The 20181-nt window shown below is 37.2% G+C and overlaps 1 protein-coding gene across 2 annotated transcripts; it reads right to left on the bottom strand.

The window, feature by feature from the left end:
- Window positions 1-2882: 2882 nt before the first annotated feature.
- Window positions 2883-13906, bottom strand: zbtb11 (zinc finger and BTB domain containing 11). 2 transcript variants are annotated; one of them, XM_016279519.1, is made up of 11 exons: window positions 13405-13906; window positions 12257-12477; window positions 11765-11996; window positions 9096-10105; window positions 7728-8024; window positions 7243-7639; window positions 6029-6146; window positions 5742-5900; window positions 5298-5473; window positions 4140-4232; window positions 2883-3842 (listed from the first exon to the last, which is right to left on the bottom strand). In XM_016279519.1, the coding sequence occupies exons 1-11, from the start codon at window positions 13712-13714 to the stop codon at window positions 3418-3420; spliced, it is 3438 nt and encodes a 1145-aa protein (XP_016135005.1). In that variant the 5' UTR covers window positions 13715-13906; the 3' UTR covers window positions 2883-3417. The 2 variants fall into 2 exon arrangements, with proteins under 2 accessions (XP_016135005.1, XP_016135006.1); XM_016279520.1 differs by lacking the exon at window positions 4140-4232 and having other exon boundaries at window positions 2883-3935.
- Window positions 13907-20181: the final 6275 nt, after the last annotated feature.

Here is a 20181-nt window from a genome sequence, read left to right as displayed (position 1 = left end):
TCTTTTTGCTCAGCAGCGGTTTTCGTCTTGGAACTCTGCCATGCAGACCATTTTTGCCCAGTCTCTTTCTTATGGTGGAGTCATGAACACTGACCTTAACTGAGGCAAGTGAGGCCTGCAGTTCTTTGGATGTTGTTGTGGGGTCTTTTGTGACCTCTTGGATGAGTCGTCACTGTGCTCTTGGGGTAATTTTGGTCGGCCGGCCACTCCTGGGAAGGTTCTCCACTGTTCCATGTTTTTGCCATTTGTGAATAATGGCTCTCACTGTGGTTCGCTGGAGTTCACTGTGGTTAGCTGGAGTCCCAAAAATGGCTTTATGGCTTTATAACCTTTTCCAGACCGATAGATCTCAATTACTTTCTTTCTCATTTGTTTCTGAATTTCTTTGCATGATGTCTTGATGTCTAGCTTTTGAGGATCTTTTGGTCTACTTCACTTTGTCAGGCAGGTCCTATTTAAGAGATTTCTTGATTGCGAACAGGTGTGGCAGTAATCAGGCCTGGGTGTGGCTAGAGAAATTGAACTCAGGTGTGATAAACCACAGTTTTAACAGGGGGGCAAACACTTCTTCACACAGGGCCATGTAGTTTTGGATTTTGTTTTCCCTTAATAATAAAAACCTTCATTTAAAAACTGCATGTTGTGTTTACTTGTGTTATCTTTGACTAATATTTAAATTTGTTTGATGATCTGAAACATTAAAGTGTGACAAACATGCAAAAAAATAAGAAATAAGGAAGGGGGCCAACACTGGGTCAATATCACTGTAGGGTGCCTTTTGGTGTCCTGTACATAACACATTTGCCATGATAACTTAACATAAAAATGACTATGAAAGGGTGTGTTATATTAGGCAAAGTTTTTATATTCATAACAAAATGATTACTTGGCTCTTTAGATACATTTTCTAGATTTTTTTTTTTTTAGTTTTGTGTAAGAGGATGCATGTTATTTTGCTATGTCCCATGCACTGCTCATTAAATTTGAATGATAGTAGAATATTGTCAAATCATACAATTTAAAAAATGTAGTTCTCCTATTAATATTTTGTTAAATAAGAGACTACTCAATTTGAATGTATTGATCATTTGGTAATAAAAACAATATTTTTATTTAATAAAAAAAGAAGAGTTTGTCCATGTCCCTTGAATGGTTGTCCACCCTGTAGTATTGGGGAATCCACCCCTTTAAGAAAAGGCCATCCCCTTTAGTGACATCAGGACAACAGATTTTTTTGTCTCTTCAGTTGCGGGAATTTCAATGGCTGAGGTGAATAAGTTGGTTACTTTTCAATTGACAAATTTTCTTCTTCTGAGTTTGCGTACTTGCTTTGCCAAAGCTTAACATGTCCACCCTGTCCATGTCCATAAAATATGCCAGAAGTGATTAGAATATACTATTTTCAAATTATGTAAGTTTAAATATACTTAAAATAAAATGTTCTTCAACAGACTATTTAGCTAGTCGCAGGTTTTTGTAAGCTAATATGCTAATTGACGTTCAAAATGTCCACCCTGTCGGCCACTTAGACTAGATAAACATGACAGGGTGGACATAGCATTCATTTGTAATTAATATTGTCCACCCTGTAGTATTGGGGAATCCACCCCTTTAAGAAAAGGCCATCCCCTTTAGTGACATCAGGACAACAGATTTTTTTGTCTCTTCAGTTGCGGGAATTTCAATGGCTGAGGTGAATAAGTTGGTTACTTTTCAATTGACAAATTTTCTTCTTCTGAGTTTGCGTACTTGCTTTGCCAAAGCTTAACATGTCCACCCTGTCCATGTCCATAAAATATGCCAGAAGTGATTAGAATACACTATTTTCAAATTATGTAAGTTTAAATATACTTAAAATAAAATGTTCTTCAACAGACTATTTAGCTAGTCGCAGGTTTTTGTAAGCTAATATGCTAATTGACGTTCAAAATGTCCACCACTTAGACTAGATAAACATGACAGGGTGGACATAGCATTCATTTGTAATTAATATTGCTAAAAACTCAAATGAATCGGGGGGTATATCAATGTGATTGAGGATGTAATAACATGCAAACAAAAAACTGCATTCAAATATCAGTTTTCTCCAAATAAGGAAAAATACATGTGCAAATTGTATGAGTTTCTTTAAAAACACATGGTTTACATAAAAACTTTTATGTATTTATAATTTGAAAGCAAACAAATAACCCCGTTTAGGAAAGGGACATCGTGACTTTCAGAAAATATAATTTGCATCTTAATTTTGCAATGAAAACATATTTAACAGTAACATATATGACCATGACATGATGGACATATCTTATGGTTTATGCTTCGAATAATGGCCCAAAACAATGTGTGGGAGCTCAGCTAATGTTTCTATAGTACTTGAGTGTCTACTACTTATGACATGACATAAAGTGAATGGGAAATTAAAACCAATATTTTTGAGTATTGTGAGGGTTGAAAGGCACTCTATGGTGATATTAACCCAGATGATTACAATACACTGGTAATACTTGTAACAAAGTGCTGGCCATACCATTTACCATAAATGAAACACACAAACCCTTTTTTTTTTTTTTTTTACAGGGCACAGCAAAAATCATAGGTGGCTAAACCATTTTTGCGGGATGCTGATTTTTGTCTATAACTTTACATACATCTATTGGAATACTGTATGTTAAGAAAAATGGCAGCCAGAACATAGTTAGAAAAATCCCTGCCAGACAGAACCCAGTAGATTTAATCTTATTCAACAAAATATTAGCCAACAGCTAACGCTATAATAAAACGTCAGCTCTCACAAATCTTGAGATGCTGGTTGTGGTGCATAGAGACTTTACACATTTTGACACTTCAAGACACATAAAATGAAAAAAAAAAAAGAAATATAGCACATGGTGCATCCCTGCAGACAGGGAGCTTTTTATTTGGTTGTCATTTCTGCTGCTATACATAGTACTCAGCTGAGACTGAGAGGCACCGCATTATACAACAGACAAGAGCCTATGGCCCTTTTGCTAAGACTGTTAGAGCTTATATCTCAGCTAAGCTTTACAGATAATCAAAAGGAAAAAACAGCTGTAATAATAAGAAAATGTAACCTAGGTACAAAAAAAGCCAAATGTTTATATTGTAATTCATTTGTCGTATGCTTGATTGTGTCTGTATTACAATGCAAATTATTACGTTTATGCAAATCAAGCATATTCACACATCCACATCATGCACTGATTCACACACACAAACACACTCACACTGATATCAGCAAACTCAGAGTCCTTTGAGCTTATTTTAATTTACATTTTACAACAAAAATAAATGAGCACTTTTTTACATTATCACACAGGGTGCATATGACAACAAAAAAAGAATAAGCCTGCCCATAGTCATATAATTTTTACTGCCAGGTCAGGTTCAGTTGAGGTGGTCTCATTCCACCTCTGCCACATGGGCCACCTCCACTTCCATGGTCTGGATGATTTCTGGTGCCTCTTCCACTTTAACTACAGCCTGCTGTGCCAGGACGTAGTTCACCACCTGCATAATACTCTGATCAGACAACGTGGCCACGGCTCCCTCGCTCACAGCCTGCACGGCCTCCACGGTTTCTTCTGTGATGAGCACGGTCTCTATCTCCTCTGTGGTGGGAGGCTGTGGAGGTTGGAGTTCAGGGGGCAGTTCGGAACTGAGGATGCTGACGGCGTGCTCCACCTGCGTACCTTGGTTGTGGAACTGCAGAGTGTCCTTCTCCAGCATGATCTTGCCGGGCAACTGATCTCCGTGGAACTTTGTTATGTGCTTCCGCAGCGTTCTGGCGTCTATGTGGGCTTCCTGGCACAGCGGGCACACGTAAGGGCGCTCGCCCGTGTGAGTGCGAACGTGGCGCTTTAACGAGCGAGCATCAGCCCATGCAACGCCACAGGTCAGACACTCAAAGGGCTTCACTCCTAAAAAAAATTAATAAAAAAGAGCAGCATGACATGTTATACTCAGCTATTTTTAAGCATTTCAAGTGGCTGACACCCAAACCAAAATTTCAGCTGACTGTAAAATTGCCACAAACAAGCATGAAAGTGTGTAGGACGTCTGATTAGACTGAACATCTCAACAGGATGATGATTGAATCCCAATAATGACTTGGCACACGTAAGGGCGCTCGCCCGTGTGAGTGCGAACGTGGCGCTTTAATGAGCGAGCATCAGCCCATGCAACGCCACAGGTCAGACACTCAAAGGGCTTCACTCCTAAAAAAAATTAATAAAAAAGAGCAGCATGACATCTGTTATACTCAGCTATTTTTAAGCATTTCAAGTGGCTGACACCCAAACCAAAATTTCAGCTGACTGTAAAATTGCCACAAACAAGCATGAAAGTGTGTAGGACGTCTGATTAGACTGAACATCTCAACAGGATGATGATTGAATCCCAATAATGACTCCTAGCATTAACCTTACCCAGAACCTTCATAGCCATACTTACACCACTTAAATCGTTGTCAAGGACACATCCAAGATAATTAACAGAAGTTCTATTTGATATTAAACACTCCCCGACCTTAACAGACATCAACAGCTTTGGGTGACATGCTTCAAACAATGTATATTTTAAAAATAGTTTGTTTAGAATTGAGTACTATACATAGTGGCGAAACTAAAAGGTATTTTTATGGAGAACTAAGAAAATCTATTTATTAAAAATAGATGGGGGGGGGTTGTGTTGGATAACAAGCATACTGTGTGTGTGTGTGTGTGTGTGTGTGTGTAAATTCATTACATACCTTTCTATCAAAGTTATCTGACATTATCAAGATGAATTTGTTCTGACACAGTTTAACTCTGAGTTCTTGTCATATTTTATTACCATTTTCTATACTAACTAAAGCAAATAAACAGTGATAATGTGAGAAATGTTGAAGGTGTCTGAATAAATTTTGGTTTGACTGTATATATATATACAAAATACATAGTTTATGTTTATAAATTATTATTAGTGGGGAAATGAAAAGCTGTTTATTTTGTGGTGAAGTAAGAAAAACTCTTTATTTATCATTATTATGTACAAAAATAATTTTTTTGTTTGGCTCCTGAATGGTCACAAAGCAAAAAAAAAAAAAAAAGAAAAAATTATAAAAATTATATATGTATATATAAATTTATATATATATATATATATATATATATATATATATGCAGGGGCGCTGTAATGGCGAGGGAGAGGGGCCCAGAACGCGTTTTTTACCGAGGGGGACGCGTATAAATGACTTATTATCATTCTACAAAACATGTGTTTATGTATGATTCTCCACTCACCCTGGTGATTATTCATGTGGCGGCGGTACTCTCTGAGCTGTGTGAACTTCCTCCCACAGTGTTCACACTCTCTCTCCAAGTTCTGCTTCACTCTGCCCTTCTTTCCATGAGTGGCTTTCTTGACATGCCGTCTAAACAGGGCCTTCTCAAAGAACTCCTTCCCACACACATTACACCTGCCAAAAGGACAAAACACAATTTAGTTTGAAATCTACCTCTAACAAGTGCTCAAGTCTCTCTAGAGTTCAGGTATTATATAATACAGAATATAATTTCCATGACAGGCTCTTTTCAGATCTAAGGTCATGTTTTTCTTTCAGTCTAAAAACGAAATCTTTAGACTAATAATAAAATCAAATGTAATAATAAGAATATATTTAATTTTCTTATTAAAAAATAACCTTTCAAAACACCCCTATAAGAAATGAACTCTTTTACTCTCACCTGAAGGGCTCTGCAACAGTGTGTGATTTGACGTGCGAGTACCAGTCCTTCTTCCAGCTGTAGCATTTGCCGCAGACCTGGCACTGGAAGGGCTTTAGGCCTAAGTGCTTATTCATGTGCTGCTGCAGGTCTTTTGCTTCAAAGAAACTCTTATCACAGCTATAATCAAGGAACAAAAAGAACAAATTAAGGAACTAAACCGTTATATTGGAAAAATATGTGAATAAGTCTAATGGGTTATTTGAAGAAAACTGTTGTGTGCATGTGTCGAGGGATAAGGCACTCACTGAGAACAGTGGAATGAGCGGACCTCAGGTCTGGGTTGATGTTTCTTGAGGTGTTTGCTCAGTCCGGACGCACGGTGAAAAGATGCTCCACAGGTTGTGCATAAGTACTTTGATTCACCTGTTAAACAAACTGCTATTATGAACTGCTCATCTTAATGTTACAAACAGTGTAATAACTACATTAAAACCAAGGGTGTACATTTTTGCTCAGACAATAATGTGACATAATTGGAACCTTTTACTAAATACTCTTAAATTTGGGTTTAGGTATAAATTAATACATTTGGTTCATACTTCCAAAAACAAGCTGACTTGTAACAGCAACTAAAAGTGTCCATGCTGGAATCTGGAACTAGTACATTTTTACAAATAAAAATGTTTAGGATTAATTCCAAATACATAAGACAGTATTTATCAACTATGCGTCAGGAACCGGCACTGAAGTCCAAACTTAAAACATATCTGTTTACTTGCACATTCTGTATTTTAAAACAGCACACTATTTCTACACTTCATTTTTTATTTACAGAATTTATTCAGCTTTTTGGCATGTCTTATAACCAATTCATACATTCATTTGTATTGCTTTTTAGCTGTATTTTACTTTTTCTTTTCATTTTTAAGTTATTTTTTTTACAATGTAAAGCACTTTGAATTACCATTGTGTAAGAAATGCGTTATGTAAATAACCTTTTTTTGTTTTAAAATGTGATGGCAAAGATGAGTGTCACATGATCAGTGTCACATGATCTAATATTACATATATTTATTATTATTATTATTATTATCAGTTTTGAAAGTGGTTATGCTTCTTGATATTCTCCTGGAAACTATGATACATTTTCTCAGGATTCTTTGATGAAATTCAAGAACAGCATTTATTTGAAATAGAAACATTATCAACATCTTTATTGTAACTTTTAAACAATTGGATGCATCTTAGCTGAATAAAAGTATTAATTTCATTCAAAAAAAAAAAAAAAAAAACTTACAAACTTTAGAAGAGTAGTGTAAAAAAATAATCAGTTATTATTCTGTAACTGAATTAAAATTAAAAAATATTCTGAATTAAAATATTCTGTAACTTATAAGCATATTAATGCATTTTTTCACCCATAATTAATTTTCTAATCACATAATGACAGAGCTCCATTAGATACTTGCATATTTACCTATTCATCTGACGAAAGTAAAAGGAGTATGTGTGTGTGTACCTGTGTGAATGCTTGTATGCTCCTCCAGGCTTCTCTTGGTGACGAAAGATTTCTCACAGACAGTGCATTGAAATCTCTTGAGGGAGTCGTGCAGCGACCGGTGCATCTTCAGACTGTGCTTGGTGGCAAAGCTCTTCCCGCAAACCTTGCAGGTGTGTGGCCTCACCCCAGTGTGGTTCAGCATATGAATGCGCAGGGAGTACAGCTTGGGCAGAGTCTTGCCACAGATGTCGCACACAAACTCCCGTCTGGTGCGGGACTTTGTCTGATCTTCTGACCCCTGAGAATCTTCTGCGGCCATGGCTCGTGTCATGCTGGCTCTCTGGGTCTTCTGATGCTTGTGACGGGCCAAATGCGCACGGAGCGAAGCAGCGTACTGGAACTCCTTATTGCAAATCTGGACAAAAGAAAGGTCCAAAAAATAACCAAAATACATAAAGATCAGGCTAGAATTCTTACTTTTTATTCAGCCCAAGGGTACATACACTGCACTTGAAGCTGCGAGTCTTCTCGTGTTTCAGAGCGTGCATGATGAGGGCGTACCGCCTGTGGAACACCAAGCCACACTCATTACACGAGTGCTCTCCCTCCGCAGCTCCTCCTGGGTCTCCCTGTAGTGCGCCTTCCTCCACAGTCTCTGGCTGGTCTGCAACAGGCTCCGGTTCCTCTGATAAAGCAGCTACGGCATCAGAAGCAGCCTCCAGGTTTGTCTCTGAAAACTCATCAAGATTCTTCTTGGCAGACTGAACCGGTCGGCCTCTCCTGGCAAATCTCTGAGGTGTCTGGGGACACAGTGGGATTCTAATAAGACAGTCTGGCTGACTGCCTTAGAGTGCATTTTTTTTCTATCTTAATCCTTGGCTCATTGAGCAACATCATAATATTGGGGTTAATGACAAATAATAGTATCGATGATGATTTAAAAAAAAATTAAAAAATAATCTAGTTTAAAATGCATGTGCCAAGTTTTTGGCTTCACTCCTGTATTTTAATGTTTTCATTTTGATTTTGCTAAATATTTATACCACTTTCAAGAAAAGTGAAAATATGTAACAAAATTAAAAAATATAGAATGACATTTTACTTCAAATATATAAGAGTGTAAAAATCTAAAAATATTGTAAAATAAATTTTTCATGGTAAAAAGCTTTTTTAGAAATATCGTAAATTAGCTGATCATAAATATAATTAATGTCAGGGTTTTTTTCCTCACAAGTTTCTGTTTCTGCATGACTTGGCATACAATGGTTTTCAAATATTAATAAGCGGTGAAGCAGTTTTGTTAAAATAAATTTTTCTGAGAAATAATAAATAATTTGATTTTACTTCAAACAATACATGAGTCAGATCTAAATTGTTATATTTATAAATGTTTCTATACATATTTTCAAGGTAATGCCTTTTTTGTTTTCAACAAATATCATTAATTATTTGTACATAATACTCAATTTTTGGAGAGTTTTTGTCCCCTCACAAGTTCTGCATGTTGGCAGATCAAATGACTAAATTTTTTTAAGTAATAGATTTGATTATGCCATTATTTATTATTATTTATATTAATTATTATTGTTAATTTATTAATTACTTAAGGCCTTCATTTCAAGGATTTCATTATTTTAATGAAGACTGTTTCCTCATAATGATATCAGGACACCAGTAGAGGCTTTGCAAAAGGGTAAATCAAGGCTGCATAGGGGGCACCTTCCTGAGCACCCTTTTAAGCCATAAAATGACAGATGGGCCAACCTGCGTTCCTGTGGACCTCACAGATATGCCAAGTCCAAAAGGGCACCATTTGGGACATCATCACATTAACAATTGAATTGTATGGCGAGTGAATGAGAGTTGCATACCGTTGTAGGAGGTGAACTGCTTTTCTCTACCTCCTCAGTCTCAAGTCCCATATGAAGACGAACATACCCTCCTTCTTTCACGGATCGTTTTCTCAGGTATCTCTTATTGGGATCTACGCATTCCTCTTCTTTTTTATCTCCATCTGCAGCGGATGCATCCTCGACGCCCTCCATCTCCATGGGCTCCTCCTCTGAAGGAAGAGGGGGAGGCGGTTCCTGTTGCTTCACTTTAGGTGGTCTTCCTGGCCTCCTTTTCACTGGTGCAGGGGCTGGCTGTGGCGCTGCAGGCTCGGGTTGGCGCGTTGGTTCAGCCGCCTGGGGCTCATCCTGCACAGCAGGTGGCACTACTGCAGCTAAATGCACAATCTCAGAAGCATCTGTTTTGCCAGGATCCACACTAATGAGAAAGGCTCCGGTCTGCATGCTCTCTGCGACAAGTGTGTCACCAACCTGTGGTTCCGCTACAGACCAACAGGCCTGTACTACAGCCAGGGACTCACCCGAACCAGCCTGGCCAGAGTGAGTGACCAGAGTCATGGTCTCGCCCTCCTCTGCCTGGCCGCTGTGGGCCACCATGGCAAGAGACTCAGCTGAGCCAGCCTGTCCGCTATGAGTGACTACAGTCATCGTTTCGCCATCTACGGTCGCACCGGCAAGCAATGCCAGCGATTCAGCTGTCCCAATTTCACTTGTGATGACAGCCAGGGACTGTCCTTCTTCAGGTGTGCCTTCGCTCTGCATAGTCACGACATACGTTTCGGAAGCGCTGGGTGCGACTGGCTGAGGGGGTGCAGGTTGGCTGGATACCACAGTGTGAATGTCTCCTCTCTGGTAGACCATCAGCTTCTGCTCTTCCACTTTCTTATGCACAGACTCACAGATCTGAAGCACTTCCGCCATCAATAAGTGCCGTGCCAGTGTGGCGACATCTGCCATCACGCAAAAGTTGAAGGTCAGATTGGAGGTGTAGGCAAAATCCAGTAATGGCAGAAAACTGGCCTTGCTGAAGCCTGGCAGGTAAAACAAAAAAAACAATGACAATTCAAACAAATATAAAATTCTCAAATAACACCTCAATGAATTAAATGGCTAATGTTCTCATACTAATTACAAACTAGCTTGGGAGCATATCTATTTAGGAAACATTTAACACATTAGTAGTTGACTAATGTAGTTTTTTATTGATGGCCATTGCCACTCTATTTTAGATAGCAACTTCATTTTGTGATCCTATTATTTTCACAAATAAATAAATTGTTTAAAGGGTTAGTTCACCCAAAAATTTAAATTCTTATTCATTTTCAATTAATAATAAAGTGAGTAATTACTCACCCTCGTGTTGTTCGAAACCCGTAAGACCTTCGTTCATCTTCGGAACACAATTGAAGATATTTTTGATGAAATCTGAGGGCTCTCAGACCCTCCCATAGACAGCAAGGTAACTACCACGTCCCAGGACCAGAAAAGTAGCAAGATGATCGACAAAGTAGTCCGTGTGACATCAGTGGTTCAAAGAAAAGAAAAAGACTTTATTCCACATTTTCGTCTCTACTGCGTCACTTGTGGATGCGCGTGCACGACAGTATCATGACGCATGCGTGTGGCGGCGCTGACCCAGATCTGGGTCAGCGCTGCCACACGCTTGCGATCTGCCGATCATCTTGGTACTTTTCTGGTCCTTGAACGTGGTAGTTGCCTTGCTGTCTATGGGAGGGTCAGAGAGCCCTCAGATTTCATCAAAAATATCTTAATTTGTGTTCCGAAGATGAACGAAGGTCTTACGGGTTTCGAACAACACGAGGGTGAGTAATTACTGACAGAATTTTTAGGTGAACTAACCCTTTAATACATGAATGAAAAGGAATTAGGGAGTCATCCAAGGATTTATCAGCTGGATTTGCTATTATCTGTAAGGTTGTGGAATTAAATACTTAATACACTTATTTAAATGACAAATGCAAACTTGCTGAATATTTAAATTTTTCTTATACTTTATTAGACAAACTAATGAAGACATGGGCGCTACTGTGTGTCTGCATTCAGATGCTGTCAAAAAAGTCCTGCTTCCGCCACTTATCAACCAAACAGAAAAACTTAACGACTTTTCCTAACAATGGTCGACCTACATATTGTCATCACAGGTATGCTTCCAAAGTCAAAACGTAAGTTCTTCATCACAGAATGCATTGCAATTTGCTCAGTGAAAAGTTTAATCCAAGATGGCAGATGAAGCCGAATAAAATTGTTAAAAAGAGCAGTAGTATTAAAAAGAACAATAATAACCATCTCAACAAAATATTATATGTGCAATATATTTTTATGCATATTAAATGAATCATTCTCAAAGTGTTAATAGAGTTGTTGCCCATGAACAGTGTTTCAGATTAGCCACTTTGAGGTCATATTTTGGTTTGGATGCTGTTTATGGAAACAGAACTGTGATGTAGCTCACTGGAGTTTGGAACAGAGATTATATTTAAAGGCAAAGTTCACCCACAAATGAAAAGTAAGTCATACAACTCTGGAGTGAGGGTGAGTAAACGATGACAATTTACATTTTTGGGTGAACTATACCTTTAAATGCTTTATATTATTAAACATAAATCCTTAAATCTGTTTGTCTTTTAGTTTGTTTTATTTCAATCAACAGCATGGTGCATTCTTCTCACCAGAAAGGTCAACGACAGCTTCATGACTGGACATAGCACCCTTTTCCACAAAGAGCTCGTAGAAATAATCACTGCAGGAGGCTAGGACAGCTTTATGTGCGCGATGCTCCTCACCCTCAATAAGCAGGGTGATATCACAGAACTCATTATTCATTCGCTGCTGGTTCAACTTGTCCAGCATCGTCTGCCCATGCTTTGGTAAGAACTGCTTGACAATTCCCTTACTGTCCACCTATAAGAACGCATAAAGGAGAAATGTAATACCATTATCATTTGCATAGATACATTAAAGATATAAAATATAATACTTGCATTTATATTCATTGTAATTTAGAACAACTAATATTTACTGTATCAACACAATTGAAAGTGATTTCAATAGCCTCATCTTTTAATATCAAGATGCTATTGTACCTGGAATAGCGTCAATTAAATTCAGAATTTCATGAAACAAATTTTAATTCAGTGACACAAATGGTATACTGTACTTACAAACACCAATTCGTGTTTATCGACTGCACTGGACTGCTCCGAATCCAAATCATCATTTGCCTCATCGTCCTCTTCCTCACTGGCACATACAGAGGTCTTTCGTCTCGCTTGTCGCACAGCTGCTTGTTTGGTGGCATCTTCAGCATTGCCTCTCCCCTTCTCCTGCTTGCTTTGGCAGTAACTGCACTCTCTGATGCAGTCCTTCACCTGCTTCAGCACTCCTGTCATAAGACGATTAGGTTTAGGCTACTTATAATAACAGATGTTATCTCAAAAAACAAATATAATATCTCAGAAACTAGTATGTTAAGTTCATTCACAATCACACTTGGACAATAAAAAGCTATTCAGAGTATGATTATCCGCTTTGTGTACTGATTGCATAGTCTGTCACACACACACACACATAAACACATACCACAATTACTGAATCTTTTAGTTATATAGCGTAGTATAAGTTGTGTTCAGCAGTGGGTAGTACTAGTACCTGTCAGACTTCCAAAAGCGACAAAACACAGAACTACTGCAGCAAAAGTGACAGCAAACCTCAATACTCACATTGAAGACCCTGTTTCCTCAAAAGCAGATCACAGAGAACACCCCTGAAATAGCTACGATTGCTAAAACCTTAATCACAGACACCAACGATAAATTGCCAAATAAAGTATGCTGCCACGATCATAAACCCAGGACAGCTGGAGCAACAAGATGAACTTCAACATCTGTCCTGGCCAAACAAATCTCCTGACTTGAATATTATCAAACCACTTTGGACCGTTTTGGAGAGAATTCGATTTCCTCCTCCAACAAGCAATTGGCAGATGATATTATAAACGACATTCATCTGGAGAATATACAAAAGTTGTATGAATCTATTCTAAGAAGGTTGGAAGCTGCATTAAATGCAAATGAAATATTGCCTGTGTGTTCACGTCTTGCTATATATTTAATTTTATACACAGAGAGAGAGAGTATCATAGACACTCATAGATACGTAACGTTATAGATATATTTATAGACATATAGCATTCTATGGAGAGACTATCCAATTGTAGCTTCCTTACTTGTCACCTGCTTGCCATATAACGTTAGCGATTCCAGCGGGAAAGCTCTGCTGTCATTACACTAGTGATTAGTGATTAGTGTACCTCTCCACCAGTATTTCTGGGAGATGATTTCCCATGTTTGCTGCTGGTTGAGGTGTTCCCCTCCGGACGTGATGTGCGCCTCCGTGATGAGTTCCTTCCGTCTCACGGCCTGCAGCACCACTTCCAGCTCCGTGAATTCATCCAGGCCTTTCTGCCGCCTCTGATAATAAAGAATCCCATTTCGCACTATGTAACAAGCAGCTGCTTTCCGGATCTTTCTCTTGGTGTTGCCGTGCGTGCCCGGTGCGTAAGGCTCACGTTCATCAGTCAAGTAGCGCTGGATGGCTAAGTAACTCTCCTCGCTCGACATAACCCCGATTAATGAAGCTCACTCAACGGAAACGAGACACATCAGCCAGTGAGAGCTATTCTCGAGCGTAGAATTCAACAAGGTATTTTTTCAGCCCGTTCCCACTTCCATAGATGACACGGAAAAGTATCGAGTGTGATATTTCTGAAATGTTTTCCAAGGGGGAACGTCAGTTCTTGACCGTGTGGGGTGGACTTGCCTGAACAGACAAAATGGCTGCTGCACAACCGGATGTTGCGTTTGAAATGGCGGAAGCGGCGACTAGCACTTCACGTGTAGGGCAGTCAGGGTAACAGCAGAGGGCGCTGTTTACCAGCATTCGGCGTTTACATACGATTGTATTGTGGGCTTTTCTTCCCATTCAAATTTAGAAAAATTGTTTTAAATGCTGGGGGGAAAAAAAGTTTGTTTGAAATGTAGAATATACTTATAAGATATACTTTAATTATGTTTTAATCCTAAATTATTTAAGCCTTTTCTGTAAAGGGCTCCCTACTCTTTCCTTATTTATCATAAATATTTGATTTTATTTAATAACATCAATATTTATTTATTTATTTATTTATTTATTTATCATAGTAATAGGCAAAAACTGTAATTTATTTGTAGTGAGCTTACCTACATACTTGATGAACCAAATGAGAAATTAATTTATTTTTAAACATATGTGTTTTTTTTCTTTATCTCTCTCTATTTGAGCCGCTTTAGGTTTTCTATGTACACAATTAATGCAGATAATTAGAAGGTAGGCTAAATTTTATTTACAGGGTAAATAGTTATTTAATAACATCAATATTTATTTATTTATTTATTTATTTATTTATTTATCACCCACCATAGTAATAGGCAAAAACTGTAATTTATTTGTAGTGAGCTTACCTACATACTTGATGAACCAAATGAGAAATTAATTTATTTTTAAACATATGTGTTTTTTTTTTCTTTATCTCTCTCTATTTGAGCCGCTTTAGGTTTTCTATGTACACAATTAATGCAGATAATTAGAAGGTAGGCTAAATTTTATTTACAGGGTAAATAGTCGTAAATACTGTTTGTACTATGTGTAAACAGCAACATACAGAATCTAGTTTACACTAAAGTTATAGATGCTACGCAGATACAATGTAAATAAAAGTAACAGGTTATTTGTACTCTGAGTAAATAGTCTTAGCAGCAAAAACAGCCTTTTCCAACACGTTTGGGTATTTGCATTTGATGTAAATAGACACTACCAAAATTTGTATCTTTTTCATTTGTGTAATAACCTTACAGGTGGTTGCATTGAGAGAAGCTCTAACTTCCCTTGACATTGAATGTGAGATGTGTTTTATTCCTACAGAGATAACTGAAAAGCCAGCGCCTCTGTAGTGGGTTGCCAGGCAACCAAAATGACTCATCACCTACTCCTCTGTGAAGGCTTGTTAGCAGCATCAGTTTGTCCACAGCCATTCTCCTGTCCTTATCACTGATACATTCCTTCCATTGAGAAGACCCATTTAGTCCCCTGCACACTTCTGACCTGCTGAACTGATAAAGTCATGACTGAAATACACACACACACACACGTACATTTCATGTGAATCATGTAACAGTAAATAAAAATAAAATGATGAAAATAACATTATCTATCTATCTACCTATCTATCTAGCTTGCTAGAATACCCACGAAACAACCTGGGAATACTTTAACTATGTAGAAAACCCTAGCTCAACATATATTTTTGTAGTACATTTTGTGCTCTGCGTATGAAATATTACCTTGGCACTGGAAAATGAGACAAGACTAATCTATCACCACCAGCCTCCTGTGCACCTTTATTAAATATGCATGTTCTACATTTTTTATTATGCTTTATTTGAAAAATAGGGTAAAATTCTGATGTTATGGAGCTTGGAAGGTCATTCCAGTAATATACAGGGCTATGAAATATAAAACATATTTGCTGTGGATTTATAGTACCGCTGCACTGATAATAAACAGTCAAACCTGGAGTGCAGATACAGAGCAGAGAGAAGTCAGAGGAAAAAGAACTGAAGTACATTATAAATGACTGACTGCTAAGTATCATCTCAAACATAAAAGATAGAAGGTAGAAAAAGAAAGACAGCAGGGAGAAAGTAGAAGTCACAGGGATGACATTAAGATGTATAATATAAACATACAATGTCACACACTCCCCTATTTGAATGGATTCAGTATATTTATGTATTTACTTATATATCTGAGATTTATGAATATTTACACCAGCCTTTCAGACATATATTTACAGCAAAATGTGACTTATACAGTGGAACAAAAGTATATTAACAGCACTTAGGTGTAATGGAAAATACTCCATGTTCTCTTAAAAACAGAGGCTGCTTTGTCACTCTGGCTCCAAATGAACAATAATTGGCAATAATTGAGCTGGGAAAATGTTTGTCTGTCTTTCTCACACCCAATTACGGGTGTCTGTGGAAAGTGATTCTGAATTTTGATGGTAAAAAAGAAAAAAAACACACACCCACACAAAAAGTTGTATTTATTTATTTATTATATTTATTTATTATAATGTATGATTATGATGATGATAATAATAGTAGTAATAATGTGATCATTATTTTCTTAAATAAACTATGACCATGTATGACCACAACAATTTTTTTATCATGATCTCATGTTATTAATATTTTGTAATACTTGTACGCTTACTGTATGTAGGGGAAACACTCATGTTCTTTTACAGTTGCTGGACAGCTAAAGCAAAATTCAGCATACCCTATTGATGCACTGTGGGTAATAGCAATGTAGCAATGTTACAAAGTCAAGTGTATCACTTTTATTTAATGATAAAATACTTTCTCCTACCCCAGCTTTAAGAGAACTGTTTAAAAAGACTCATTGTTTTTGTAATACCTTTTCACAATGTTAGCGGAGTCGAAATTATACACTTTACCTTTAAATTAGTCAAAGTCACGACACTTTTTGTTTGTTTGTGAAGTGAAGTGGCTTGCAATAAATACCAAGTATGTGACTAACACTTCCTTTCACTGGAATGAACTGGTTTGCTGGGACCTTTATATTTCCTCCCTCAGCTTTAACACAGCTTCAGCTATAGCCAAATACAGGCGTAAGATACCAGAGAAGAGCTGCACTGAACACAGCTTAAAGACTGAGTACTGACAGGGATGAATGAATGATTCAAGATTCAAGATTCAAGATTTTTATTTGTCACATACATGGTTATATACATGGAATGGATTTAAACATGGAACGAGGTAGAGATAAAGAAACATGCCTGAAATCCTGGATAAAGGACAATGTAGAAGAAGAAGGGGAGTGAAGGAAAACAGAGAAAGGGAAAATCAAATCTGTGCCACTACAGATGAAAATGTTATTGCTTAGAAGTTGCTCTTTCATAGCTTAGGAAACTGAATGGAGTTCAATTTCATTTAAAGGGATAGTTCACAAAAAAAAAATCACAATTCCCATCCACATGTCATTCCAAACTTGTATGATTTTCTTTCTTCTCAAAAGTGTGTTTTTCTATACAGTGAAAGTCAATGGGATTGAATGTTATTTCGAAATATCTTCTGTTGTTTTCAGCAGAAAAAAAAAGAAAGTCATGGTTTGGAACGACATGAGGGTAGTAAATGATAACAAATATTTTCTTTTTTTGGTGAACTATCCACTAACTATTAACTTTGTCTCAGATTCCTTATAAAAAAGACACAACAAAAACTAAGAGACACATGTGAGATTACCCAGAAGCAAAAGTCTCAGTTATTTCTCATTGCTACAAGAGATCTAATTTCGTCACATTTCTTTCCTACGGGATCAAGGCTGTGTTAGTCTGGCTGAGCAGACATAGTTTTCCATCAGGGGTCACCTGGGAGAGAGAGAGAGCATCTGCTTAGAACCTATTTATAAGACATGCATGTATTCTCTCTGGGCAGACAAGGAGAAAGTGGAAGAGTATGGCATGTACTAGTATGTAATTCAGGGACAGAGATAGATGTACAGCAGTTTAAGTTTGCTTGAATACATGTGTCTGTGTTTTCTCTTGTGTTCAGAACATCACAGACATTAGGGAGTCTGCAGACAGTGTGTGGGTGCAAGAACATACTGATAAACCCTGTTCACAAGAAACCCTGTTTAAAAATTTTTTACATATTAATACCTTTTGAAAGGGTTACACTTTATCTTTACACTTACCGTGTACTTACAATGAAAGTACTGTAGTATAAGGTAACTACATGGTTAAGCTTAGGTTTAGGGGTATGTTCAGGCTTAGTACCTAGTTATTACCAAGTTATTGTAATCAATAAGTACATAGTATGTCCTCACGGAAGAGGACTGTAAAATAAGGTGTTTTTTGGTAATCAACCTGTAAATTGAGTTGAACTTTTACTAAATTCAGAATATTCCTTTAATTCAGGGTACAATAGATGATAATTTGGTTTCTGCTTTCCTGTGGGGAAATAAAAGGATATGAGGTTTCCGTGAGGTCACACAGGAAGACAAACTGTTTCAGAGGAAGTACAGTCTTGAATCAACACATCCAACCCTGATGTTCACCAGAAGTTCATGATAATGTATATCTAAAGGGTAGGATTTTTTAAGTATGCTGTCCAAATATGTCAGATGATCAAAACTTGGAGTTCTCGAATAGGATAAAAGCTTCCTCAAATGTTTGTATGCTGACAAAGCAGAAAGCTGCTCCACTACTTCACAACATCATCTGTCCCTCTCAGACTAACCTACATTTAAAGGGTTACATAATAGGGCAAAAGGTCATGGTTTTGGGTATTAAAGAGAATGGAATGTCCAACTCATGGATGAAGCACCCTGTTCAAGCTGTGTCCAGGAGAGGACGATGTATGCTACAAGGTGACTTTCTGTACTGCTGGAAAAATCCCAGAGGCACCAGGAGTTTACGAGCCTGTAAGTGACCTTGAAAGACCAGCAAGACCTCCTGAAAGCATGTTTATGATATTCAACCTATACAAGTGACTAATCACAAACTAATCATTAACACAAATAACTCGTTTTTGATCTTTGCATTAAAAATCTGCTCATGACCTGCTCATGTGTAACCTAAAACTTCTGCAATAAAACCAAAGATGTGTGTAAAAGAACTAACACAGACACATGGACTCTATTAATGGGATCTGTTGTTGGTGGTTTGGTCAGGAATAATTTATGTTGCTTTGGGAAACAGGGAGAGTTGGTAAGAGAACAGGGATGAGTTTAGTTTAAGACCATGCTGGGAAAATGGAGATGCTGTCTTTCCATGGGCTCATAGCCAAAGCATAAGATTAGTAACACCCTGAAATTCCCCCGCACCCCCCTACTCCATTACGCAAGCCAGTCATGGACTCCCATGCCTTGAGAGTGGAGATTTAATAAAGTGTTGCAGGATCAAAATACTGCCAGTGTTTCCATTGACTTCACTGTCTCTCACACATAATATACAGGTGTTGTTAAACTGGAGTCCCCAAACAGAACTAAAAAATAATAAAATAAGGTAAAATACAAAATAAATCGCATATAATTTTTATTCAAGAGTTTGAGGTCAGTACAGTTTTTTTTTTCTTTTTTCTTTTTTTTAAGAATCTGATACTTTGGATCAAAAGTGAAACGGAATTTATGTTACAAAAGATTTCTTCAGATAAATGCTGTTCTTTTTAACTTTATATTCTTTGAAAAAATCCAGTGGAAAATGTATCATGGCTTACATAAAAATATAAGTTATGTTTCTTGAGCCTCAAATCAGCATATTAGAATGATTTCTGATGAATTATGTGGCACTAAACTGGAAAAAAAAAATCTACATTACCATCACAGGAATAAATAACATTTTAAAATATATTAAAATAAAAAACAGCTGTTTTAAATTGTAATAATATTGCACAATATTACTGTTTTACTGATTTATTGATTTTACTGATATTAGATAAAAATAAATGCAGCCTTGGTGAAAATCTGACTGACCTCAACAGTAGTATATGTCTTTAAAATGTATATTATTGGGTAGAAAAAGACATGCCGTTTACTCAATATATAGTACTATTTCCCAGAAAACATTTGAATCATTTGCTTTGGATTATGACAATATAAAATATATTTATTTAATTTTATGTTGTCTTTATAATAGAATGCTTCCTATTTTTCACAGGTAGTATAAATACAAACATACAATTTCTAGAATTTCACATCCCCCCTAATTCTAAATAAATAAAGTGCTATTTTAATTAAACAACATAAATAAATCAGGGGGTATCACCGTCTTCTCCAGTTATTTTGTTCAGTGGCAACACATACCTAAACTGGGGTAATAAAGATTAATTTGGGGCCCGTCACAGCATCTCAATTGCTTGCGCCATCAAAGGCTGTAAAACTGTGATTCACGCACTTCAATCTAGCAACCATGCAGTCACTATTACACAATGCGGCCCCTAATAATAAGCCCTTTGTCAGCTGACTC

This window comes from Sinocyclocheilus grahami, unplaced genomic scaffold, assembly GCF_001515645.1.
Source record: "Sinocyclocheilus grahami isolate Dianchi unplaced genomic scaffold, SAMN03320097.WGS_v1.1 scaffold131.1, whole genome shotgun sequence".
NCBI classification, from domain to species: Eukaryota; Metazoa; Chordata; class Actinopteri; order Cypriniformes; family Cyprinidae; genus Sinocyclocheilus; species Sinocyclocheilus grahami.
This window is presented reverse-complemented; position numbering and strand designations above follow the sequence as displayed.

Excerpts from the sequence above, each read along its gene's own strand:
- zbtb11 (XM_016279519.1), bottom strand. The coding sequence starts at position 13,714 with ATGTCGAGCGAGGAGAGTTACTTAGCCATCCAGCGCTACTTGACTGAT. Across the intron at positions 5,474-5,741 it reads ACTGTTGCAGAGCCCTTCAG|GTGTAATGTGTGTGGGAAGG; the intron begins GTGAGAGTAAAA and ends TCCTTTTGGCAG. Across the intron at positions 3,843-4,139 it reads CACTCACACGGGCGAGCGCC|CTTACGTGTGCCCGCTGTGC; the intron begins CTTACGTGTGCC and ends CGGGCGAGCGCC.